The sequence below is a fragment of the Orussus abietinus genome, unplaced genomic scaffold (genome assembly GCF_000612105.2).
Source record: "Orussus abietinus isolate OABI.00-Male unplaced genomic scaffold, Oabi_2.0 scaffold65, whole genome shotgun sequence".
Lineage (NCBI taxonomy): Eukaryota > Metazoa > Arthropoda > Insecta > Hymenoptera > Orussidae > Orussus > Orussus abietinus.
In genome coordinates, this window is record NW_019394317.1 from 8356 (window position 1) to 35658 (window position 27303).

General features: G+C 52.2%; 1 protein-coding gene across 5 annotated transcripts; it reads left to right on the forward strand.

The window, feature by feature from the left end:
• The first annotated feature begins 514 nt into the window (after window positions 1-514).
• Window positions 515-27242, forward strand: LOC105703044 (protein alan shepard). 5 transcript variants are annotated; one of them, XM_023431752.1, is made up of 11 exons: window positions 515-895; window positions 11038-11475; window positions 11560-11774; window positions 11863-11921; window positions 12116-12240; window positions 16587-16744; window positions 16832-16985; window positions 17309-17524; window positions 17792-17881; window positions 17959-18104; window positions 18634-27242. In XM_023431752.1, the coding sequence occupies exons 1-11, from the start codon at window positions 839-841 to the stop codon at window positions 18665-18667; spliced, it is 1692 nt and encodes a 563-aa protein (XP_023287520.1). In that variant the 5' UTR covers window positions 515-838; the 3' UTR covers window positions 18668-27242. The 5 variants fall into 5 exon arrangements, with proteins under 5 accessions (XP_023287520.1, XP_023287519.1, XP_023287521.1 ...); XM_023431751.1 differs by having other exon boundaries at window positions 519-895; window positions 17309-17530; XM_023431753.1 differs by having other exon boundaries at window positions 519-895; window positions 17336-17530.
• The last annotated feature ends 61 nt before the right edge of the window (window positions 27243-27303 follow it).

The following is a 27303-nucleotide window of genomic DNA, read 5'->3' on the forward strand; positions in this document are numbered from 1 at the left end:
TCGGCTGTAAAAAGAGAGAACGGAGGGGATTCGGGGAGAGGGAGAGAAAAGTCGGCTTCGGATCGCTCGGTTTTCTCTCGGCTCGGCCCGCTCCGGTATTTCGGCGCTCGTCCCGGGTGTGCGCGGTGGTGCGCGCTCGTCGTAGTGGTGGTGCGATCCGCGGCCGTGCCGACGTTCGCCTCCTACCCGCATACACGTACCGCGTCTCGGGACGCGTACGCGCGTACACGTCGGCGAAGCAAGAGCGAGAGCCCGAGAGAGGGAGAGAGAGCAGTCGGCGACACACCCTTCCTCGGTTCGGTCGGTTCGGTCGGCTCGGTCGCGCGCACGCTCGGGCCTCGTCGCGGACCTTAGCCCGGCCGAGGGAGCCAACGTGCACGCAGGTCGCGTGTGCCGCGGCCCGAGAGTTCCACGGGGCGGCGGAAAGGGCCGCGCTCCCTCCTTCCCTCGCTCTCGCGCGCCCGGCCGGCGGGTAGCGCCCTCTCGCTCCCGCCGCGCGAGCGCCGCGCCTCGCGCGGCCGCCGCGCGAAGCGCCGAGATCCGCCGCCGCGGATTCGCGGAGCGTCCTTGTCCCCGGAGGAGAGGCACACTCGCCGCGACGGAGATCGAGGAGCGCGCCGCCACGCCATCGTCGTCGCCGAGGGGATCGACGGCATCGACGGCGGCGTCGAGCCTGGAGAGCGGCGTCGAGGCGGAGCCCTGAGCGCCGCCGCCCGACGACGCGCGGAGACGGACCTGCCCAGGCCGAGGCGAGCGAGCGCGCGGATCGACGGAACGGGACCGCCTCTCTCTCTCTCTCCGCTGCTGCCGCCCTCCCTGTGCGAGCCGGGCCGCTAGCATGTCCGTGAGAATGGAGAACGTGGCCGCACCGAGGAAACTCAACTACAAGATGATGGTGAGTACGACTCGGCCGAGATTCCTCGAGGCCGCCCGCGCGCCGCCATTGGCCCGAGGGCCGACCGACCCGCCGCGCCGCCGCGCCGCCGGAACGGCCCGACACGAGACCGAGCGAGGCGTGCCCGACTCCTCGCCCCGGGCGCTGGGTTACGGCGAGTTTTCCTCCGGTCACCCCGGTCCCGCGACGGTCGATTCGCCGATCGGGATTTCGAGAATCAGGGGAAGGGCGGCTCGCCGATTGGTCGGGCCCGAGGGGTGTCCGCCAATCGCGCCGACCCGGAGAGGTTAAGGCGCCGAGCCGTTTCTCCGGCGTCTCGGTGAGTACGGTGGGCTCTTGGGCAGATTTTTTTCTCCTTTCTTTTTTTTCCACTTTTAAAATTGGAACATCCGGGCGGGCGATGGGGGCCCTCGGATGAAAACCGGGAGTCGGGGTGGCCGGTGCCCCTAGTGGGGGAAAATTCATTTTCCCCGAGATAAAGGTCCGGAAATCCGGGAACCCATCCCGACGCGTCGGGACTTGCGTGGCATGGGTCACCTGGAGAATACGTCACCGGTTATCGGAGACTACCCGCGATGTTGATATAACTTGGGAATAACATCTGGTGGTAGTTATTTCATTGTATATTTAGGGGGGCATTTCAAAGGAGGTGCTTCGGCGCGTTATCGGAGTTTTTCGAATTTTGAGGGCCCTCCAGTCGTTTCGTCTCCGGTCGGTTCGTAACGGTCTCGAGGTTCGACCGTTCGATTCGCGAAGAATTCCCTTCCGCGATTAGGCGGACGCGAGAGCGTTTCCGAGACGAGGAAGCGCGGGGTGGGCCGCGCCGCGATAAGGCCGATTATTCCGGAGCAACGTGGCCGGGAAAACGACCTCTACGCCGAGGCACGATAACGGGGACTTTCGAAGCCCTCCTTTTTTTATTTCATATTCCGTGGCCGAGATCGTGGCCTGGCTAAATCGCTCGTCGCTCGTTCCGTTTCGCTATATCCCCGTTTTTATTATTCCGTGCTATCGGCGACGTGGATTCGGAATATTAACGGTGGACGCTTCTCTCGGTGGGACTCGCGACGCGGCTGGACGAAATCGCCCCGGAGGAAAATCCATTTCCATGGATTGATAACGGAGAGCATCGAGGCGATCGATCGGTCCGACCTTCCCGATCGGAAGGAGGCCTCTGCGTCATCCGCGTCGCGTCTGCCGCAGTTCTCTTCCGCCGGCTCGGCCGGCTCGGCCGGCGAGACCTAACCTAAAAGGGAGCAGCACCGGTCGGAGGGTGTTTTTCGAGGGTCGATGGTTCCTATCGATCCTGATCGCCGGAAAATGCCGGTCCGCCTGCCGTGCGCCTTCCTGGCCGGCGTAGTTTGACAGCTTGCCGCGGGGCGTCCGACTGCCGGCGACGCCCCTCCCGACCCCTCTTCTCTTTCTCCGTCTCCCCTTCCTCCCCCCGGTCTCCCTCGTCGGCCCGGAATGCGACACGTCGAGTCTCCTCGTCGTTCCTGGCGATTTTCAAAATCCTACGTTGATCTTTCCCGATTTCCTTCCAGTTTCTCGACGTTTCCCGGCGACGCGTCGGGACTTCTGATTTTCCCATTTTTTCCATATTTTTTCTTTGCATTTTTCGCACTTTTTTTTGCATTTCTAAAATTCTCTTTGCATTCTCGAGATTTCCTTGCGCAGCTTCCCGCCGCGACGCGTTCCGAATTCTGGTCGTCCTCGATGGTGTTTCTTTTTCTTTTTTTTTTCTTGGCAAATCTTCCCGACTTCCAGCGACACCTGGAGATCCCTGGTTATTTTTGGCCCGGTATACGGGTTATTCCCTGGCGATTCGCGGCTTGCGGATACCTCGCGACACCTCGCGGCCCGTGCACGGCGCGGCCGAGCGAACGAGTGCGCGAATCTCCTCTTTATCGGCCGGGGCCATCCGAGATAGGAACCGCGGACCGCCCCACCCCGAGGTCGCTCTCGAAATACGAGCCTACAATATGGAGACCGACGCCGGCACGTCCTGGGTCGGGAACCGGAAAACCCGCGCCCTCGCCGAAATAACCGCATTCGACCCTCGATGCAGCGTGGCGCGGATCGATACCCACGGGACTTCGCGATAACCCGTTTCGATGTTTCACCTCGAGCGAGACCCTCGAGGTGGCTCGAACGGACGGGAACGGCTTGTCCTTTCTTTGAGAAAAATCCATTTAAGGGCGTTTAGGGGTTTAATCGGCCAGAAACCGAGGCGAGTCGATTAGCGATAATTAGGGAGCGAATCGCGCGGAACGCAGTCCTGAATCATCAGCCGGTAATCGAGGTGTTCGGCTGGGAATTAAATGCACTTTTAACCTCCCGTCTCAGATAGGGAGGAAAGTTCGAAGAATAATCATTGGACTCGGAATAAACTTGTCGTAATTCCGAATAATCGTGGCATCCAATTTTTATTCGCATTCATTCGAATCAGGTAATTATTGTTTAAATTTGAACGGAATATTTTTTGGGGACTGATCAAAGAAATATTTCTTTGGTTCGGTGATTTGTTCTCAGGGCAGATGTCGCTTGAGTTGATTTTTTTTTTTTTTTTTCTTTAGTCAAGAGAAGAATTTCTACTCTTGGGCAATTAATGCCGATTTCCCGAGAGTTGGCACCGAGCGAGGACGATTATCCGTCCGTCGGTTATTCGCGAAGACGTCGGGCGAGGTGGGGAGGCCCAGGATTATCGGCTCCCTGGGAAGCGCGAGTCCATTCGGTCCATTATTCTCGCAAAGTGGACGCGTCCTCGTTGAATTGTCTCCTCGAACGAGGCCACTGTCTCTGGCATGCACCCCGAATATAAGATTAGCGCCTCCGAAAATTAGCCCGGACGAGGGGCTTCTTCTCGCACGTTCGAGAGACTCTTCCGATTTTCCGGCACCCCGAGGAGAGGAGTAGACGGAGCCGTCGAGACCTGTTGCAAAATAGGAGAAAGAAGGAGAGAGAAACGGGAGAAATGGGAGAAATTCCGGCGAGGCTATCGGCGGATACGCGCGTTCCACTTTTCCCTCTCGAGCTCCGCCGAGCGATGGATTTGCTTCCGGGATATTTTTTTTTTTTGTTTCTTGAGCCATCCCCTGCTAGGATGGATGGCGGATGATTTCAGAGCCTTTGGGCTGGATATCGCGTAGGATCGATTCGTGATAAAATATCTTTACGGGCGATTGGGGACCCTGGGACTACGTGCAGGCTCCGGGTACTCCTGGACCGCGGAATATCGATCGTCGAGCTCCTCTTGGAATCGACCCATAATTTTTTTTTTGACGTTGGACTTGTCGGTATTCGACGAGGAGCGCTCGAGGATGCGTAAAAAAAAAATGGCGTTCCTCCATTGAAATTTTGTCGTTGGTCGTCGTCGTCCATGCCGGCCTAGAAAGTGGGTATTTTTTTTTTTCAATCCCCTACCTTGGAATTTCCGGCACATCCTCCCCGGGGTCCGTCTTCCCCTCGGTCTCGATTCGCTCCGGCGGAAAGAAAGGTCGGCGCCGCGAGTCTCGAAACGGCCCCGAGGGATTACGTCACGTGGAAACGCGCGCGTAAACCGGTCGTCCGGGACCAATGCTAATGGCGTCGGCGACGACCCTCCCGTCTGGTTTCTACGATCTTACGCGCGATTCTCCCCTTCGCTGGCCCCGAGGTCGCAGAGGAGAGTCCGCGGGGGGCATCCGCCATCGGCCCCCCGAGAGGCGCGGTATTTAAAAGTCCAGTCGACGGAAACCCCCCGTATCCGCCATTTTGAAGTTTTGAAAGGTCCCTCGAACGATGCACCGAGCGCGGCCTCGGATTCGCCTAGATCGCGCGGGGCCGGAGAGAGGGGCGATGCTCTTTGCCGCGCGTGGGCGCGAGAGGTAGGTTAGGTTAGGTCCGAAGTCGGGGCGCCGCGCCCGGCGGAGGGCGGCGGCGGAGTTGCAGGAACATCGATTATTTGCGCCCGCGAGGCCGCTCGTCTAGCGGCCACTCCGAATTTCCCGTCCGGGGAGGTTTCTTCCTCTTTCGCTCCTGCCTCGCGCCCCCCGTTCGAGCGAAAATTCGCTTCTCTCTTCGCTTTCGAAAAAGTCAAGATATACGAGGGTGCTAGTCGGTCGCCATATTTTTTTCCTTCGCCCTCTCGGTCGGCTCGCGCAAGGACAAAATCTCTGCTCGCAACGTCGCTTTTGCGAATGTCGCGTCTCTTGCCCGCCCGCGATTTTCCACGTAACGCGCGTTATCGGCGGACGAGCAGCCTCGCAAAGAGCCGGTAGCCGCCGTGCGTTCTTATCGAAAGGATGTTCGGAGGGAGGTTAGGTCGGCGCGGCGACGTTGCCAAGCGCGACGGGACCGGCCGCGGTGGCCTGCCTTACCGGCCGCGAGTACGGCAGCGGCGAACCGTTATCCCCTTCCTGCGCGGAGGAATCCCGATCGTCCCGCAACGAGAACGACCCAACGGCATTCGTCGCCGACCTTGGGGGCGCCCTCTCCCAACGGAGATGAATCATCCTGGCGAACTTCGTTCCGTAACCCGCGTCCCCCCCCCCCCCCCCTTGCGTCGACCGCGCCGTCCCCGTCAGTCCCCTTCGTCCTGAACTTTTAGCCTAGGCGAATTACGGGAGCACTTTGCCCCCGAGGACCCCCGTCCCGCTCTCTCTTCCTCCTATCGAAAGACGCTTGGGATAAGCACGAGTTTTCTCTTTTTTCACCCCGATGGTGTTTCCATCCGAGATTTAATTTATACCGATACACCCCCCGGGAAAATCCCTTCCTAAAACCGCGTACTTTTCAGTCGACCGGTGGATTTTTTTCGTGTACAAGAAACCAGTCGTATCGACTGGCTTAGGTAGTTCCAGGGTGAAGATCCTTTCGTCGTCCCCTCTGGGAGCACTAACCCCTTCGTCCGAGATCCCTGAATTACCCATAATTCCTTGATTGGATGTTTCTTCGAATTTCTCTCTCTCTTTCTTTCCCCTTCCCCCTTGGCGCGATACGATTCGCAACGAGTAATCCTGACTTTCGGCAAGGTCGCCGCCTAAGGCCGATCGGCCTTGCCTACTCTTCCGCGCGGTCTCGGCCCCGTGCGGCGTATCGATCCGCGGCTTCCGCGCGTCCGGCAGGTTTTTCCGGCGGGCTGCGACACGCGCCGTCTCTCTCGCTCGCTCGCTTTTCGCGCTCGCTCTCGCGCTCGCTCCCTCGCGAGGCCAATGTAACCTACCGCGGCGGTTCAAGGCTGCGCTAGATGGGAGTCAAGTTCACGCGGTGACGTGCCGCGCGTTCCGGACACCGCTCGCGCGTATCTCGCGCACGCCGCGCGTCCATTCCGCCTTCTTCCTCGCGCCGAGACCGAGGCCTCCTCGAAGCAGGGAATTCCGTCGATTTTTCCCAGCTTTAAGATCACGTATTCATTTTTATTCGACAAATTTGTACGGGATAACGATCGAGAGGGGTGGAGGGACGGGACCGTCGGTCGAGAAAACGGACAACCGTGGGCAGGGAACGAGAGACCGTCGAGTTAGCGCTAACGACCGCCGTAACGCCGCTAACCGTAATGGAGACGAAACGAGTCGGCCCTGATAATTGCCCCCGGCCGTTGCTCGGAAATTGATCGTCCTTAGAGCGAGGAGGAGGACCCTTCGGAAACTCGCCGGAACCCGGGGGGGGAGAGTACCGGAGATTCGCAACGGTAATTAGCCGCTCGATTATGCGCGGGTCGGGGCTATCGATTGGCCGTAAAGAGTAAACGGATTAGGGTTAACGGCGGCCGCGACGGGTCGGCACGAGGCGATTCGGACGAATTTCGAGTTTTCTTCCGGGAAATCTCGAGGTTTCCCTGGATAATTTCCCTCGACCCGCCAGGACCCTCTTAAGGGCTGGGTCGGTCTTAACGACGCCCCTAATCGCGGCTCCGATGATCGACCGTGATAACCCAGAGGACGGAGGATCGCTTTGAGGTTATGGCGACCGACCTTGAATTCTTGTCGCCCGGGCGCCCTGGAAGCGGGAGGGGTACGACTCCTTGTTTCGGGTCGTTGGAGAACCCTTTCGAATTTTGCCACGTTTCATTTTAGAGGAATGCTCCCGGTTCGATCGATCGGCCGACGCGTTACGCGGCGGCGAGGAAATTCGAGGTAAGAGCGCCGCGGGAACGGCCAAACGGGTCCGGCGCGTTAGAGTGGATAAGAGAGGTCGCACAGGTGCGACGCGGCGCGACGCAGAGGGGCCGATGCCCGCGACGCGAGAGGGACGGAGAGAGAGGAGGCGACGCCCGTGCGCGCTCGACCGCCAATGGCGCCGCTCGAGGACGCCGACCTCGAGTGGCCCGGATCGCCGCGCGAATCGGGTACGCCTTTTCTCGTAGACGCCGGGGAGAGATGGGCGGAATCGTCGGATCTTCGTTTTGAGAAAAATTCTCGAGGTCCGATTTTCCAAACCGTGGATTATAACGGTCGAGATCACGCGGAAGAACCCAAGGGGAAATCCTTGGAAATGACCAAAATCCTGTCACGGTTTTAGGGCCGAACGTCCCTCGTTATACCTTATCGCATCGTCGTATGAAATCGAAGACTATCGGCTCTCGAAGAAGGGAATCGTTCCCACCGATTCCCAAGGGAATAGCCCCTCGGATATCGCTTTTCGCCACGTCACCGCTCGCCCCGGTCGACTCATCTACCCGCCCCTGGTTCCCGTTCCGAAAATCGGAGCCGACTCGAGAATCCCCGACCGCGCCATGCGTCATTCTCTTTCCTTGCCGCCATCTTGTCCCGGGACCTCCTTACCCGTTCGCCCGACCTGGGGCCCGATACTTCCGATCGGGATCAACGCGTTAAGCGTCCTCCACGATGGAACCGGAATCCGAGGTACGAATCTCGTGCCCTAACCTCGCATCGACTCGCGAAAGACGGTTTGGGGGAAACTCACTTAACGGTCTCGATTGCCGGGGTGCAATAAATTCCTTAAGAGCGAACGCGAAAGATAGCGGAGCGCCCCCCTAATGGGCGTCGCCGCGTCACGGACGTCGCGAGCCGCGTCCATCTCGTAGGACGGTCACGGCTCGGGTTTAGTCGAGTTTACGGCGCTCCTCGTCTCTCGTTGGGCTCCCACCTCGGGGAAGGTCCTCAGCGAGAAGGCTCATTTAGTCCCTATCCCTGGTGGTCTCGCGAGATGAACTCGCAAACGAGGGAGTTCCTCGTAGCTCGTCGCGAGGGTATAAATTCGATTCTCATGTGTCGAAGTCCATCGTACCTGTGGCCTGGAGACGCGACGAGTTCGGTAAGTCATCGAGGCGAGACAGGAAATTATCAGGTCGAGGGATCAAGTTCCCGCCGTTTTCAACGTAATCGTGGCGTAATTAAAACGGCGGGACTTTGTTCCACGGCCGGATAATTAATAACTCGTTTCTGCCCCATTTTTCTTGCGGGGGTCGTTTTGGGCGAAATTCCGCCGGGAAAAAAATTCGAGTCTTTGGGGACGACCCGAGGAAATGTCGAAGCTCGCGTCGATTGGGGCTGCGAGGGCGTCCTCGTCCGCATTCGTCGCGTTCCTCGGGTCCGGCTCGTCCGGCGGTCGGGTCATCGAATTCCGCAAGGCCGCGGCGAGGCCGCGGCGCGCGCGAGCTCCGAAGGAAAGTCAGCCACGCGACGACGGGCGCACGCATGCGTTTCTCAAGACGAGGAAACGGAACGCCCGGAATGCGCCGCCCGCGGTCGCGGGCATTGCGGAGGAAGAGGAAGGGGCAGGGAGGAGGGTCGACAAAATCCCGCGCGGAAAGGGGAGGCAGGAAACGCGGCCGCGCTACTCCTCGGCAAACCGGATCGCCGGACCGGCGAACGGGATCGAGCGGCCGCGCCGGAAGCGGCGTCGCGGGAACGGAACGCGACCTCGCGAGGTCGCCCCGACCTCCGGGCTCTCCTAGCTTCCGGCTCGCGTCCACGGACGCGGAAAGGATGGACGGGATCGCGAAAACGGAGGAAAAATGAAGAAACGATCGGGTTCGCAGGGTCCTTATCCGTCCTTTCGAGGGGCTCCGTACTTGGATCGGCCTTTGAATTCCCATCCCGGTAAAAGTGGTCGAAAGTTCCGCCGGAAGCGAAGAGCCAATCACGCGACGCGAATCGCGGCGGGACGCGGAACATCCGGAGCGCCGAGTCCGGCCCTCTCCACCTCGAGGCGCGATCGAGCGTCTGCCTTCCTTCGGAGAGTTTCCTCTCGTTTGGAGGTTACCGGGTCGAGGGAGAGCGGGTAGCGTCGTCGCGTCCCTGGGACGGATCCTCTTGGGCGGAATCGCGATCTTCGTCGCGGAGGGTTTTTTTTTTCTCTTTCTCTCGGTTCCCTTCCTCCTCCGCGTCTCGTCCGCGGAGAAGGCGTCGCTCGGCCACGACGACGCGATATCGCCGCGCTATTTCGGGAAGCACTCGCGAGAGGGTCCCGGTCGTCGCCCAATTACGTTGCGATAGGGCGCGGAAGATAAGGCGATGCGCGCGGAGGAGAGAGAGGAAGAGAAAGAGAGAAGGAACCCGCTGGTTATCGGCCGACCTCGCGTCGTCCCGCCTCCGCGATAGGGCACCGGAAAGGCCGCTCTCGGTCCGCCCTGTTCCCCCGATGGGCTCTAGGGTCTCTCCTTATCGACCTCCTTGCCGACCCTTCGGCAACCCTTCGGCGACCGCTCCTTGTCTCTCCTTCGGACGAATGCGCCGCGCCTACTTTTACCGGCCGAATTTATTATTATAAACGTTTTCCACCCGGGACTTCTCGGTTTCCCTTTTCCTCCGCCTTCCTAGGCAATCGGTCGAGTCGGGAGACGAGGATGCGGCGAATGCGCGGTTACGCCGCGGCAAGCAGGAAGCGACGTGCGGTCGGCGTCGACGACGCCGGCTTCGTGGACGGCGTCGCTATACGACCTAGGGGAGACGTCCGGCGGAAAAAGGGCGACCCCTCGACGGGAATGGCGCGATACGTGAAATTAATGCCTTCGTCGAGATTTTCGGAAATGAAACACAGTCCCAGAGAGGAGAACGACTTTGCCAACTGGCGACTGTTCGCGGGGAATGGGTCGAAGCGGTTCCGCGCGGCGCGCTCGAGATCCCGCGCGGATATCTCGCACGAGTACGTCGGTTTTGCCCCGGAAGGCGGGGTAACGCAAAAAAAAAATGGAGAAGTTAGGCGAACGAAAACGAGTCGGTTAGGCCGGTTAGAAAGCGGAGAAGTGGGTCGCACCCGCGCGGTCGCCCCGCGGAGGACGTTACCGTTCTTCCTTTTTTTTTTTTTTCCCCCGCCGACCGGAGGGAGCGAATCCTTTCTTCGAGGGACGTCGAGTGGTCGAATGCGTTCGCATTTCCGGCGGGGAATCTCGTCAGGGATTACTTTTGCCGGAGCGTCGATTCGCGTCGATTCGAACACTCGCGCCGATCCCCTGGACCGGAAGCGGGCGTCGCCGGGGTCGCTCGAGGAAGAAATACAGAACTTCCGGCTCTTCCGCGAGCGGCCTCGATTTTTTTTTTTCTTCCGCCCCGACGAGCGGGAAGGACGCCGCGGATCAGGCGCATGCGCGCTCGAATCGGCCCGCTGCGTTAATTAACGAGGAGAGGAAAAAGCGGACGAGAATGCACACGACAATTGACTCATCCGCTTGGCTCTTCTCTTCCTCCCCGGCGCGTATCGCCCGCTGGACGTATCACGCGGAAGGTACGCGCAGTCCGCTTTGCTCGCTCGGCCCCCCACCCGGGATGCGTCACTCCCGACGCATGGCGTCCCGGCCTCTTTTTCTTCTCTTCTCCCTACGCGGGCACGGCAAGGTGTGCGAAAACTCGCGCCATCGGGACGGTTCAACCTCGCGGCGACCGCTTACGAAACGGCGGATGAGAATTTACAGGCCATCGTTGACTCGTCCGCTCGCCCTCCCGTTTGATGTTTGCTTAATGTCTGGTCCCCCCCCTTCCCTTCCGTTCACGCTTCCGCCGACGCCGCATCTCGTCTCCCGTCCGACTTTTCGTTTGCGTTCGAGTCCTCCGCGGGCGGCAGGCTGGGAATTAAAGCGGAACGCAGGGAGTCGCGGATCCCTCCGCCTCGCCGAGGAGCGCCTCGTATCTTTCCGTCTCCTTTAACCATGCCCGATTTTCCCTCGAAGGAGACTAACGGTTCTTTTTCGTGATTTCCAGGGCACCAACGGACCGCGGCCGACGTACGCGGGGGCCAACAACGGGAGCGCCGGCGTGGGCGCGGGGGCCGGAGCCGGCGCGGGCGGCGGCGGAGGCGGCGGCGGGGCCGGCGGCGTCGGCCTGGGCCCCCAGGCCGGGGGCCACGGCCTGAAGGGCGGCACCGGCAGCGGCGGCGCGGGCGGCGGAGGCGGCGGCGGCGGGGGCGGCGGCGGCGGCGGGCCCCGGGGCGGTAACCCCGTCCAGTACCGCGCGAGCGGCACGGCCGCCTGGGGCGCCGCGCCCTCCCATGCGGCGGCGGCCGCCGCGGCGGCCGCAGCCTACCCTCCCTACACGAGGTACCCCAACGCCGCGGCCGCGGCCCAGATGCCCGTCGGCGCCCAGCAGATCCCGCCGGCGGCCAACCCCTACGCGGCCAACACCTACGCCCAGCACGCGTCGGTTGGTATCCCGGAACGGAGGGCAGCCCCCCGAGCTGCCTCCCTAGGTGGAGGGCCCGAGGTCGCTCACGAATGTGCGTTTCAGTACGGCGGACAGCGGGTACCCACTGCCTCGTCCCCGGCGAACACCAACAGCAGCTCGAGTAGCGCGACGGGCAGCCAAAGCGGGACTATGAGCACCAGTCTTAGCAATAACGCGATGCAGGGCCAGCAGATGGAGCAGCTCTCCAAGACGAACCTGTACATCCGAGGCCTCAACCAAAACACTACCGACAAGGACCTCGTTAGCATGTGTTCTCAGTAAGTGAACCGCCGAGTCGAGTCCCGGTCGTTCGGAGTCGCATCGACCGACGCTAATGCCACGACGCCTCTGCTTCTTTGATTACAGATACGGAAATATAACCTCTACAAAGGCTATTCTGGACAAAAATACGAATAAGTGTAAAGGTACTTGGCTCCGTTTTATCGTACGCCTTGCGGCTTAATCGCGGGGGCGAGGAGGGGTTTCTCGGAGAGCGCATCGCCCAGTCGATGGCGTCGCGCTCTCTCGCGATCGATTTGTCGCGCCGTTCGGGATGTTGAGGACCGGTCGCGAGACTCGATCCTTTTGGCATCTTTAATTTCCGTTCCTTGTGTTGCAGGTTATGGCTTTGTAGACTTTGAATCACCGGTGGCGGCAGAGGGTGCTGTGAAAGCACTGGTCGCCAAGGGCATCCAAGCGCAGATGGCGAAAGTGGGTATCTGGTTGCTCCCTAGACTGGACAGTGTACGTTGGTTGTGCATGCAAGTACAGTAATACCAGAGTAACAGTAAACCTCTTTCTCACTTTCATTCTTCCTGATTCTCTGAGTCTCTCCCTCTTACCGATCTGTCGATCCCTCTGTGCCTCCCGCTATTTCCTTTCCCTCCGGCCTGAGTCCCCTTCTCTCTTTCTCTCTCTCTCTCTTTCTCCCCGATTTCCCCGTTTAAATACCCTTTCCATCGCGTTCCGCCCTCGACGCCTCTCCGACTGGCACTCGGGTCCACGGTAGCCGATGCCACTTGTCGAGGTCTCGAGGGCCTGCCCTCTCCAAATTTCAAGCCTCTTTTTACGGCGGAAAAAAAAAAATATATATCTTCACCCGCTTTGAGCGGTTTTCAACGGACGATTCTGGCCTCCTTCGAAAGAGGATCGTTTACGCCTATCGTTACTTTTTTTTTTTACCCGGTTGAAAATTCGTTCCGTCGATTCCTCTCGTCTCGACCCTTGCCAAAAATCCTCTCCTGGACTTCTCTGTCCTTCCCTTCCAACCTCTCTCTCTGTCTCTGTTCTCGCCACGTGTCTCGCTCTTTTAGAGTCTCTCTAAAGTTACGGTCTCTACTCTCTGAATCTCTGTCTATAAAACCTATCAACCTGTCGATGCTTGCTGCTATACCTCGGCCACAAATTGCTGATACTGCTATGTCAAACACGTTCCAAGTCATGTCTGAGAATTGCATTCGTTTCAGCACTAATTTAAGCCCTTAGCGAGTTATATTAATCGTTCGCGAGCGTCTCCATGAACGCGACGGGAGGGAAGCTAACGAGACCTGTGCCATACTCGCGCGGATTCACTATATCTCACGACACGCGGAAAAAAAAAAAAAAAAAAAAAAACTTAGAAGCGTTGATCGGCAATTTTAGGCGCGATTTCCTACCGCCACTTGAGACAGCTCGAAGTCACGGATTCGCTTTGAAGTATGGCAGCATAGACATATATATATATATTTACATATATATACATATATCACGTTTAACCGCTCATTTATGTTACACGCGGGACGCGTCTCGACAATCCCTGCGTCGCGCTTTCGATCCTTTTTATTCTTACGACACTCTTTTCGAAGAAGCTCAAGAGTTGCGGTTTCTCTAAAGCGTCGATTCGCGTTGTTCCGAAAATACCGCGCGGAACAAGAGGCTCGGCAAACGGGAAGCGAGGATGAAAACGAGTCGATCACGGACTCTTGCTCGAAAACTAGCTTGGAACGGTTCCTCTAACCTGGCGCGTTTAAACGCACGGGGGTGCCATTGGCCGGCTGTGTCGAAATGCCGATCGCATGCGATATATGCATATATATATATGTACCGACACGTGGCGTCGAGGATAAACCGAGACTAAAGAAAAGGGATCCGAGACGGTGGCGCAGTTTAAATGAATCCGATAACACGGTGTACCGTATCCGGTAGCGAGCATTAGGTGATGCCACGTCGAAATCGGGCGCTGTCTTTGCCCCTGGGGTGTTGGTTAGCTCCGATCGACGCAGACTCGTTGGCTTTTTTTTTTTTATCGCATCGCAAAGACAAATAAGGAAGAACGTCCCTAGGTGCGCGTTATCGGCGGAAACGAGAAAGGAGTAGGTGAGGTGAGGACACCGCGTTGGGGGCCGAGGCTAAGGTTCACCTAAAATCACTCTTTTTTATTTTTTTTTTTTTTTCCCCGAGAAATTAATGCACCCTTCCCCGAGCCAGAGCGACGCTCGACAGCTGGACGAAATCGACACTGGGCCCCGAATCTCCCCTTTGTCGGCGGTTTTAAATTTTACCCTGTTCCAGGTAAGGACGAACGGGACTAGTAAACGCTCCGAGGGGCGGTTTGTCCAATTTGTAAGGATTTTTATGCGAAGCGCCTCCACGCGCGGTGTCCTCGCCGTAATTACCGCTCGACTATATCGCAGGCAGCCCTCCACCCGTAAAGATATCCGTTAAATGTATACTACCTCGTCGTATATTTATATATACTATGATACATCTGCACACGCATATACATATATACGTGGGATACGAACACGATATACGTAAATACGTGTCCATATATATATACCATGATAATGCCATCAGCTTGGCTTACATACCATAATATATTTTCATTATTTATTCTTTTTTCTTTTAATGCATTCGCAAGATTGAAGTAAATTGTCGTAAAGTATAAGTATATTCAAAGTAATAGTAGATCCTTTGATTTTATCTTGAGACTTTCGACTCGTTCTTCTTTTTTTTCTCTCTCTCTCTCTTGACTAATGGTGGATCTCAAAATATGCTCGAGGGTGCGTAACGTATGTGGCGATCGACTCGCGCGGCCTGACGTACCTCACATACGTACACACACATGTATATATATTTATATATATATCTACCTATCTGTCTATCCGTTTACATATATTTATATTAATTTACTCAAGCCCGATTACCGACAACCACGTACTTGCCTGCGAAGTACTCGTCCCCTCCCCCTGCCCCCTGCCCGCCCCCGCCACCCCCCTTGTTCCAAAGCACATTTATTCCGCGAATGTGTAATGCGCATTGTGCATAATTGTCGAGTTTTCCATCGTCGGAGCCTTCCTTCGCCGTCTTGTCTATTCACCGGTGTAAATGTACGCGTGATGATGCACCTGTGCTTTGTACTTTTGCTTGTTTACTACTACTACTTCTTCTTCTTCTTCTTCCTATACTTCTCTCTCTATCTCTCTCTTTCTTTCTCTCTCTCTCTCCTTGTGTTTTATATATTCATGCGTATATATATATATATATATATTTATATATATATAGTTTTCGTTTTGATACGAGTTTTCTCCTTTGCCGTTCCTTTGATTTCATTCTCGATTTACTGGAATGTCAAAGTGCGTCCTATTGAACGACTATTCGTAATTGCTTTCGATGGTACGTCCTGTCTCCTGATTACGTGACGTCGTATGTCCAGCATCGTGGAACGATCCTCCGGAATTTGCATCGTAATTCCTGTGTGTATGTACTCGGGCGCTTCCACTCTGTGGCACCGAGTATGGCCATTCTCTGTGCGAGCCTTTTTTAATCCACCCTAAAGAGGAAGAAATTGTCGATTCGATCGTCCCTTAACGACCGAGATTCTGCGTTACGTTTTAACCCTTTGATCGTTGGGTAGGTCAGTTGTCACCCGAGCTAAGGGTTCCGGTGCTGAGACGATCTGCATTTTTTTTTTCTTCTTATCGTTCTCGCCGATTTTTGTTCACCTCTTCCTGGAGAACAGGATGGATCGATCATTCGATTTTCTGGATCGTAACTTTTCATCTTCGACCCCTTGGTTGTTCCTCCCTTTCGAGGCGTACGGCTTTTTTTCCTTTTCGATCGACCTCCCTTCGTTGTACTGTCAGTTCGACTGTTTCAATGTGTGTGTGTGTCCTCGCGATCGCTGTGACAAAATTGGAGATACACTTTCAATCGATCGGTGTCGATACCGAGATGATAGGTTCGCTCGGGATGCGAGATTTCTTTGCGACTTTTCGGTGGAAAACTGACGGCGGGAAAAAAAAAAAGAAGAAATTTGGAGCAATTCGCATTTCCGTGGCGCCACGTTACATTCGGGCTTCTCGAAGTCATCCTAGAAAGCACATTTGGAGAGCCACCAGAATGTGGTAACCGTGTTATGCCCCTGAAGCATGAACGTCTACCGACACTCCGAGGACGACTACATATCTCGACCCACGTTATTATAAATCGTGTTTTTATTTCTCTTTCACTATCTACCTCTTAACGTTTCTTAATTTGCATTCCTGAGATTAGACAGAAACATAATTATTACCATAGCTTAATGGTCTCCTCTGTAGCTTATTACTGTCGTAGATAGACGTCGTTCTCTTAACGTTTCATCTAAAGAAAAGGAATAGAAAGTAACGACGAAGACTCTTAAGTGAAGAAGCGCGAGAATTGACGAACGTCGAAAAGAGTTTCCGCAAGCGTACGAAGATCTCGGAAAATGTTCGACCTTTAATATGATTTCGTCGAGCAAGACGCCAGAACGACCGCCGGTCGGTCGTTCTGCGAATTCGTTATTATGGTTTATATTATTTATTTTATTATAGCGTAACGAGCAGGAGGATCGAGCACCGGTTTAAGTTCCCAGCAAAGACTCCTTGCGGGGCCGGTGCGGATTTTTTTTTTCTCGATTAAATTGCATCCTTCAAACCTTCGTAAGGTCGAGATTTATTTGGAGAAATACCTCGTCGAACGGTTGCTTGGGAATTTAAGGCGACTCGATCGTTTCTTCTCGCGATTTATGTAAAAACGATCGTGGGGTAATTAAGCATAATTAGTTGCATAGTCCCTTATTCGTTCCTCAGCAACAGGAGCAGGACCCCACCAATTTGTACATTGCCAATCTGCCGCTCAACTACAAGGAGAACGACGTGGAAACGTTGCTTGTACAATACGGCCAAGTTATCTCAACCCGAATCCTCCGCGACACGGCAGGACAGAGTAAAGGCGTCGGATTCGCAAGGTGAGGTCATCGAATTTCCCCAAAAGCCCTTTGATTTTTCCGAGAGCCGAAATAAGCCCGTGCTTCAAGCCTGCGTATCTTTTCCAGAATGGAATCAAAGGAGAAGTGCGAGCAGATAATCCAAATGTTTAACGGAAAGGCCCTGCAAGGTGCCAAGGATCCTCTCCTGGTGAAGTTTGCCGATGGAGGGAACAAGAAGAAGGCCCTCTACAAGAGTACAATATGGAGAGAGGCCGGAGACGTAAGTGTCGGCGTGACTTGCTCGCTTCGTTCTCTGTTTAAGTGTCGCACTGACTTCGACGATAGTCGGCTCTCCGTGAAAACCCTCGAAATTGACGCGTCAGGGTCGAACGTGGCACAATGGCTCGGTGTTTTCACGAGACTCCTCCCAGGCAGGATACGCGGCACCTCGTGGAAGCTTTGGTTCCTATCGCGGGAAGACAAATGGTTTTTACGGAGGGCTGACCCCCCTAACACCTTAGACACGTAGTAACTCTGTAGTCGCTTAGCACCTGTTGTCACTTGGTCGGTCTTTGAACTTTTGGCGGTTCGATTTGTGAATAGAGAAGAAATCCTGGTGTTTTCGCGCAGAACATGACTCTGAATTACGATGCGAGTGGTGTGGGTCAGAACGGCGTAGCGACGGCTCACATGTTACCGGCGGCGACTCTGGCCCAGTATAGTCGTCACTATAGCCAAGCCGTGCCTGGATACAGCGTGCCAGGAACACCCTGGGTCACTCCTTACCTCGTGCAGACCGGTCCGCCGCACATGCAACAGGTCGACGTGAGTTTGTCTCTAGAGAACTTTTATTTGCGACCCGGGCCAGCGGCGGAGGTGTGCCCCGTGTCTCGGGCAGAAATCGTTTGTCAACCAGTGGATCCTCCCGCACTACCGGTGCACACCTCCGATTTGCTATCTTTCCACCTAGGACAAATTGGAAATACGTTCCTTTTTCGTTCTCGTCGAGGCATGCCGACCGGATAAGTCTCTAGTATTTTTTTCTTAGGGATTAAACGAATAACCTTTTTTGTTTTTGATCCGCAGTTGATGCCGTCAGCTGATCCCAACCCGCAGTACAGCATGATTCCTCAGCTTACCACCCAAATGTCTACTCTTCATCTCGGCACTGGTTCCGTAAGTGGTATATGATTTTGATCTAGGGGTTCTCGAGTACGCTTTTAGTTTACTGGATTTTTATCTTCTAATTGCAGTACATCGCTAGCCCGCACCCATATCCGTACACGACTTATCCGGCACCTAGCATCGTCCACACCATGCCGCTGGGTGACTCCGAGCAGACCAGCAACGCGGCATCTCCCGATGACTCCTATCAACAGTACCAGGCTCAGCAGCCCAAGTAGGCCACAGTTTATAGGTTAGACAAAAGTACCTTTTGTCCTACTAGAGCGATTCGTTGCACACTTGCTGCGACCCTTCTAAGAGGCGACTTTTGATGCGGCCCTTTAAACCCATGACTCGCGGGTGAACGTTCATTGCCGTGGAGGATACCGGGAGATTGAAAAAAAAATAAAAAAAATTCACCGTCAAATCACCCAACGGAATAATTCCATTTACTCGGAGAATCTTATCCGACGATGTAGTCGATTCGCAATCGAGAGTTTCATGAGGCAGCAATTAATTTTTCACCTCGCTTCTTTCGAGATCGCTGGGGCCATTTCTTGGCTTCGAATGCCAAATATTATTTAATTATTAAGAATACAATGATGATGATTTTGCGATATTTTCTTTTCTTTTTTTTTAACTCGACGCCGATTACGATGTTTTCCCCCCAGTGAGAGCGTTTCCTCGGAAGAGAGACACGAAATAGTGGAAGCGACGAGCGGACGTCGGTTTATCGAAAAAGCCATAAATTTGGTCTGTTTCAGATACGAGTATGCCGAGGGTGGATATGTAAGTTAGAAAACGAGGTAACCTGTTGACACATGAGAGGGAATAAACATTAACGAAGAAAATAGACCGATAATGAGAGAGAGAGGGAGAAAGATAGGGGGAGAGCGAGATACAGAACGAAAGAGCAAGATAGAGAGTGAATATACGTTTACGCAAAAGTCAGATAAGATTTTTCCTCATGATAAAATTGACTTGCCAGCCATCTTTTATACATTTTATCCACCAAAATAAAAATAGGTGAAAGTAGTTGATATTTTGCAACGATTAGAAGAGAGAGTGCGTCGTCAAGAGTCAGGGCTCTAGGGCCGAGAGAGACAGAGGGGGAGAGATTGACGTCGCTCAATAATAAGAGGGCGTCTTTTATATTCCTTTTATGGATTCGACCCTATAGGGCGTGATTCATGGAGAGGAGGAGACGTCGCCGCCCACCGAGGTCGACGTCGATATAAGACGAGTATCGCTAGGTAAAAGTAATGAAAACCGATAAAATAAAAAATATGATCGACTACTGAAAAGTAGAGAGCCGATGGAGATGTTTTTTAGGGCGTCGAGCTGAGATAGGCTTCCAGGATAACTTTAGGTATTACGTTTACTAAGGCGAAAAGCTAGGAGTCACGAGTCGCTCTGAAGAAAGCGCTAATCGCGAGTAATAGAGAGAGAGTGAGAGAGGGAGAGAAAGCGAGAGCGAGAGAGATGGAACGAATGCGTGTGAATAAATATTTTAACAAAGCGTAAACTCTTTAATCGAGGGCGAAAAAGGACGATACACACGAGAATAGTACTGCTAAGGGTAATGCGAGGGGGCGAATCCTTCACGGGATTAATAAGTAAAAAGTAAACGGTAAACGGTAAACGGCGCAACGGCGAGGAGAAGGACTGGCAGGGAAGAGAGGGAGAGAGGGAGGCTTCCAGGGGAAGGAAACCCGATGACGTGTGGAGAGCAAGTGGGACGAGAGCGACTAGAGACACGGATTCGTTCGGAGGGAAAGACTCGAGATCTCGAGGTGGTGGAGAAATCGCGAAGACCGCGGACGGATACCGGACCAATGGACTATCCGGATAGTGTTGGGCTGACGGTTTTTCCTCCCCATTGGTTCTTGCATATTACGTGCCACTTTGCGTTACTTAGTGCCGGGGATGCGGACATTGTAGCCGAATCGATGACAAATTGCCCGTTGAATTTTTTGATCAGCACAATCGAGTACGGGATCGTGGTTAGACCCTACGGCGATTTTCGCCACGTCGTTGGACATTCTACCGGTTGCTCGTTGCATCGCTAACGAGGACTCAATTTAGAGACGTAATTTAATTACAAGCGTATTTGTAATAGACTTACGATTGAACACTACGCGGAAGCTTGATTACATTTGTGATTTGTTTTTATTTGTAATTAATGTATGTTTGTCAATTAAAGTTAGATTAAAAATCAATTTCGTTTGTAGTTAATTGGTTAAGGCCATCGTGTGATAGTTGTGCTTAGCTGAACGCGTTACTTATTCGGTCGATGCGTTGTCATTACTGCAAGCTATTTGGAGATTGTCAAAATTTCGACTCGAGATAAGCGATCGGTCGGGTCGTTTTAGTCGCAAAGGCAATTTAAACGATGTGTTGCAATTGTAGTTTAATTATTAATTGCAAGAGCTATGGCTGGTTAGTCGGAGTCGAGGCATGGATTGAATATATTTTTCAAAAGTAATGGGCAATTGAAAACAACTCGTAGGGTTAATGATGCAAACGCTATCCGCATCCCTAATTACCGACAGAAATGTCCATTTGGGATTCTGAATAATGCTTTAGGAATTGCAGTTATTATTGCAATATGGACTAATATTCTATTTTATTACGGACCCCTTAATGAATATAAGTACGAGGTAATGTTTAGTACTCGAACGATCGCATGCCACATTCAGGGATGTCATTTCTTCCAGAGTCGAGTGAAAGACTAATGTAGCGTTTTGATCGGCTCCCTGTGTTAGTAGAGACGGGAAGGGTAGACTTTGCCCATGGATAGCGAGTTCGTTTTTTTCGGGGTGACCTGCCGCTCCTCGAATTAACTATATTTTTGATTACGCGAAAATAGTTGAATTTACTTGTTTTCAAAGCCTGTGAATAATATTTATTGAGAAATAGCTTCGAATACGTGCACCGATTTGAAGCGTCGCATAGGATGCCGCAAACGTGACTACTTTTCTCTGTTGATTCGCGTTGTCGCGCCATAGCTGCAGTACACGATCTGTAAAGAGCTTGGTTCGGTTATAAGTTGTGCAAACGATTTGTTAAGAATACTGTAAACAAGGATGCCACAATGCCCAACACTATACAACCGGATTCGCGCCAGCTGGCTGGCTAACTGACCGCCAATCGTGCCGCGTTAGTTTTCTTTCTTTTTCGGATAGAAAAAAGGAGGTGTCGTTTGTTTTTGTAATTTGAGAGAAAAAAAAAGGGAAAAAGAGAATAAGCCACGATTCAATCCGAAATCACTCGATCGGTCCGTCGTTAGATCGTAACGAGACTAGGAAATTAATTCGCATCGGCTGACACCGCTGACGGACTCGTGCCAGCTGGCTGGCTGATTGGCCGCCAATTGTGCCGCCTTTTGCGGCCCGTAATTTGTAATAAGTTTGTAATTTCGTTCGATTACAAATTGCTCGCGTCATTTGTAATTAGATATTAATCGGATTAGTCGAGTAATGTCGCGTATCTCCCGAACTACAGCCGGAATTGTGCCAGCGGGCTGGCCGATTGGCCGCCAATTGCGCCCCGTAATTTCTAAATAAGCCCGCGAGAACTGGCTTAGCGACAAATTATTCGAGTAATTTGTAATTAGACTTTAATGAGATAAGACATGATTAATGTATAGTGTCAGCATTACAGTCGGATTTGCGCCAGCTGGCTGGTTGATTGGCCGCCAATCGCGCCGCCTTCTGGAGAAGCCGCGAGGTATTGCCTCCTCTTCTAGCCTCGTAACTTTTGCTACGAAGCTTTAGTTCAATTGCTGCAATCACTCTCTTAATTCGTATGTTAGGCTTTAACGAGACTAGGAAATTAATTCGTAGCGTACGCCGATGCATTGCTCGAGTATTACCTCGCGGTTCCTTGCACCGCTGCGCATACCGCCCGAACACCCACGCGTTGCGCTCTCTCTCATCGCGTTTTTCGTTTAGTTCTCTTCTTCTATTCTATTCTTTTTTTTTTTCCTTCGCTTCGAATGGGACTTTCGTTTGCAAGTTTGATTGCAATTCCGTAAAGTACACATTCTATCGATGCCAAACGAAATTAATTATTGTTCACGGTTGCCCCGTTTAGCGCGTCGAAAGGACGATTTGGGCGTCCTCGGATGAGTTTTTAGCGTTGTCGGATATGTAAAGTCCCCAAAATGGTCTTTCATTTGAAGGTCCGCGCAGGTGCAAGCGAGGCGTGCCTTTCACGGGGTTGCAATCGAATCGAAATCCGAAAATAAAAATATTTTCATCCCTTTTATAATAGGACATGCTTGCTTTTTATCCTTGGTTAAGACATTCCAAACAGGAGGCACTTGGCGCGGACTAGCGCGTTTCCCCGATCGTTTCTCCTTGTTTCCATCTTCGTTTCGATTCGCTTCGGTTTCGCTTTCAGTCCGCGGACGGCATACGTGTATTTTGCGAGAGGAAATCGCGTTGAAGGGATATATATATATATACCGGACGTCGCGAAAGGGGAAAAAGCTTTATATCTAAAGAGCCTTCGGGACTATGGTACTCGCGTCTATTGCGCGAGCCCGAAAGTGGAAGTAATATACCAAGAGGATGTAACGACAGAAAGGGGAGAAAGAGAGACAGAGAGGGAGAAAGAGAGAGAGAGAGTAAAAAAAAATAGTACTTTTTAGAGCATTATATTTATGAGTACGGTTACTGCGAATCGATGTGTCAGTTTTAATTGTACAGCGAATACAGAATATTTTTTTTAGGATTGTGCCTTTTCAGACAGGTCCGCTGGGAGACAGGGATGTGCTGAAAGAAAACGTAATTATAATATATTTTTAACGTCGGTACACACCACACACGTAAGTCGGTGAGGGAGAAAAAGGGAGAAAAAAAAAATAGGAAAAACGTAAAAACGAAGAGGAAGTAACACTCGAGCCAAATTTTTTAATCTTCTAGTTGATACGAAAGGAGATATTAATTGTTTCCGCGTTGTAGCCACTTTATATGAAAGCCACTACGTTCTCGTTTTTGGTTGTCGATTTGATATAGATTTTGTATTGTATAGTTGCCACTGTAAAGGGACTGCCAGTTTGACAGCTGGCCGGAGAAGCAGCGCGTGCAATCTGAGTCTCAGAGAGAGAGAGAGCGTCGAAGTTAGAAAAATGAGAAAAAAATGAAACGAAAGAGGAACGCCATTTGCGAAGTCGCAGTTATGGCCGTAAGGGATTATGCCGAAGACTTCTTGAAGGAATCACGACCTAGAGTGACCACACTTATTTGTAACAAATTGTTTAGATAGTCGCTACCGGAGTTCAGGCTGGGACTAAGAGAAAAGAGAGAGACGGTAGAAGAATAACCTGAGATTAGAGGAAATCCGACGAAACGTCAGCTGAACGCCTTCATTTGATAAGACACTCGTAATCAGGTTCTTGAGTTTTCGAATTTTACACGTTTTATACCTTACTGTGTAGTTTTATACTGCGTAACCAGCGGGATTATTCCTTTCTTAATTACGCGTTGCGGGGATAAGCGGGTATGCTAGGCGTGTACTTGGATTGAAAAGCCATTCTCGATGTCCGTTGTCGAGCGCCTCGGAAATTTGGCCAAATTCTCGAGGAGACCCGGAGACTTAATGATCGGAGCCGAGTACCTAATTAAAATAGTTTTACAGGGGATTCGCAACGAAATGAAATTCGCACCTCGTTTGGGTTTGACGGCCGCCTCAGTTGTATAATTGCCTCGTCCGAAAGGGGGATCGTTTGCAATATTTTCCGCGAAATTGTCCCGACGTTTTGTACATACCGATGCCCGTTACGCGTGAGCTCGTAATCGACAACCTGGGGGGGGGTCTTAAAAGTCAAATCGCGTTTGGATTAATTTGAACAGGGATTCAGCTACGCCGACGGCTTGCGAGCAAACGAAACGGCCGCCCACGAGGCAGGGAAAAAAAATCAGGACTATGACAATTACAATAGGAAGTAATTGCGATTTCTTACAAAGGAGGTCTGCGAGCAGGTTTTACGATTACTTTGTCTCACGTTAACCTACCGGTTACGCTCAACAACCTTCTACCCTCTTACCGAGATTACAACGATCGTTACGAGACAGAGCCGTTATCGGGACGAGAAGTGATTACATAATGAAATACCTACCGAGAAAGGGATTTGATACAGATTTATCCTGAGATTAGAGGTACAACCCTCGAGCCGCATTTTCTTACGTACATTGAACGGTCAAACTTGTATCGATTGGATATCACCACCACGGAACGATCCGCTTGGAATATCGGGATACGCCGATAAGGAGTAGCTCTATGTCCATTAATTTAATTTCCACCTGGCCGAGTACCGTCCAGAGGTACGATGGTAGAAATTTTCTCCGGGCAGTAAACAGCTGATCGGATCGAAGAGCAAGAGCGAAAGGCGCGGCACGCGGTCTCGGTTTACCGCCGAAAGGCGAGATGAGAATTTAATTAGACCGATCACGTGAAATGTCAATCCGAGCCGACGAGGCAACTGCGCGATAACGGCACGGTAATTTGGTTATCTTGTAAGAGTCGTTCTCTCGGTACGACAAGGACAATGACGAGTACCATCACCCTCCTCTCCCGCGATACCCCCTGGACACGTAAGTGGAGAAAGAAGGAAAGGGATAGGGAAAACCGACGAGATACGAGTTCCCCGTGACCTGCTGCTCTTTCGGGGAAAGGCGTACGAGGTGACGGAGACAGAGGAAGAAGCAAAGGAACGAAGAAAAGCTTTCTACCAAATATTGCGAGCCTCGCGATCGCGCGACGAGTGGCGGGTGTCAGGTAGTTAAATAGAGTAGAGGCGATCGTAGCTATTATTATAATATTACAATAATATGCTGTATTATTATAATTAAACGATTACTATTATTGACGTGTCATCTAAAGTATGAAAGATTTTTACACTGTTGAAACTTGAAGTAAATAATATATTTAGTTTATTTTGGTACATCACAATTTGATGACAAGAAGATAAACGAGATAAGACAAAAAAAGATAAATAAGATGAAAGCGGCGTATGAACTATTTTTTAAGAAGCCCATTATTAAGCTCGATTTGAGTCCATGCGAGAGAGAGAGAGAGAGTTGACAAAATGCATTAGGAAAAAAAAAAAAAAGAAGAAAGAATGACTTGTGTAAGGAGAAAATAATAATACCTATTTGCGAGAAAGAGAGCGAGAACGAGCGAGAGAGAGAGAGAAAGAGAGAGAGAGAGAACGTGTGTCGTTGCACAAGGCGATTGTCACCCCGACTGACAACAAAAATCACATGTGATTAAAAATAGTGAATTTTGAGAATTTTACTGATAGACTTGTACTAAATAATTAATTATTATCGTGACGACCAAAACACGAAGAACGGGCCGGGCACTAGTGCATCGCCCTACCCTAGCGGGAATAATAATTAAATAAACAAAGATACAATTGAGGAGGAGTCGAGCGAAATCGGATTATAACGAAGAAAAAGTGGGATCGTAACGAAGGAAATCGAGAGGGTATCGAAAAACGGGAGTACCTTGCCCGAAGGTGGGATTCAAAGGGAGAAAGAGAGAAACGGAGGAACCAGACATCCCGAGTCTCTGACAAACCGTTTTTGTCCAGCTGGAGGAAGCGTCCTCCCTCGAGAAAGAGGAAGAAGGAGAAATGCAAATACCTCGTCGACCACCTTATTTATCCGGTTGAGTTTAGGGATAATTTTCACCGAGAACCGTGCTCGATCTAATTCTGCTCAAGACCTCCTCAGTGTATGAAAAAAAGTAACGAAAAGAAGCTTCGGCCGACGTGTACAGCTTCGCGACGAAAGAGGGAGGGAAGCGCCTCGAGAGAGCGAGAGGAGACGAGAGGAGACGAGAGGAGACGAGAGGAAGAGCGGGAAGCGAGAGAGGGGGAGTATAATTATTGTACAGAGAGGGAAGGGGACGAGAGAGACGAAGGAACGGAGGGACGCCGTGAAGGAAGGAGGAAGAGAGAGACGCGTAGCTAGCGTTGACTATGAATAGGCTAGGAACTATTCTCGGATTTCGATCTAATCTAGGCTCGTTAACTATAAGGTCTAGGCTAAAACTTAGGCTACGATAGGCTAGGTGATAAGCTAGACCGTAAGCTAGGCTTAAAGGACTACCGACTAGGCTAGTTAGTTAGCGGTTAGTTAGGCTCCGAATAAGGACAACTCTGTCTCTCTCCACGTTGTCGCGCTTGGGAGGGACACCGTTCAGCCTATGCACCTCGCACCCGTCAAGACTGACTGGCTATTCATATTAATGATATAAATATATTATTATTCTACAACATTATATTATATTATATCTACTATAATATAATAGTAAGGACTGCTTGCTGCGCACCACGGGTCGGGTGCAACGGGCTGGCCGGGCGCGTTGACGACTCTTTCTCGGCCGCGGGAGCCCGCGCGCTCCCAGCCGGCCGAATTAAACCTGCTTTCCCGTAAGCTTTTCTTAGGGCTGAGTAATTATTATCGTAACTCGTAAACGATCATCCCGCGCGCGCGAGACGCCAGAGTTTCTAGGGATTAGCCTCCGTTAGAGTTTAGGCCCAGTAGTCTCTTAGGATTAGGCGTAGCGAAACGTAGAAAGTGTTTTTAAGTAACTACACGTTTAAGTGATAATCGGCTTAAGCGAGGCGACCGAGAGGGAGAAAGAGTTTAGATTCGCGTGAAAGGGACCGAGAGAAAGACGGGAAGAGAGATAGAGAGATAGAGAGAGAGAGCTGCGACGAGAAACGTTCGTTGTACTTCGACGTTGTACAGTCCTTAGTTGGCGAAGTTTTAAGTCATTGTTTTACATTGTTAAAAGAGGAGAGATTTAATTGTAACGTTCTTGGTTTATATCGAGATATACCCTGCTCCTTCCCCGAGGTCCACCCCCTACCCGCTGTACGTCTTGTTTCGTATCGTTGTAGGTACTTCCTGCGTCGTTTCCGGGCATGAATGGGATAGGCGGAGAGACCGAAGGTGAATGAGAGAGACAGAGAGAACGGCTTTCGCGGGGGAAATGGCGGAGATGAAAAAAAAAAAAAAATCGTCGACCGCGTTCGTTTGCTTTCCACTTCTATCCTGGAACCGGTCCTCTTCTCCGCGTCCTCGCGCGGTGGAGGAGTCGACGCTTCGGTTCCACTTATTTTCCCTTCCTTTCCGTCGGCGAGGGCAACTCCTTGGGAATCGCGGCGGATGTTCCGCGAGCGTTTATCACGGGGTGCGTCGGGGGTTGCCCGAAGTTCCCAAGAGGTGAATTTCGAGTTTTCGAGCGGTCCTTTCCCCGCGCACCGGAGGGAAGATGGCGTCTCTTCCCTCCCGTTCGGTGCGAGAAACGCGGAAAGGTAGATTAAAGAGAGAGGGATGCTCCTCTTAGTCGTTAATAGAAGAAGAAAAAAAAAAAGAGGTCGATTTAAGAGCTTTTCTTTTTCTAGGGTTACTCTT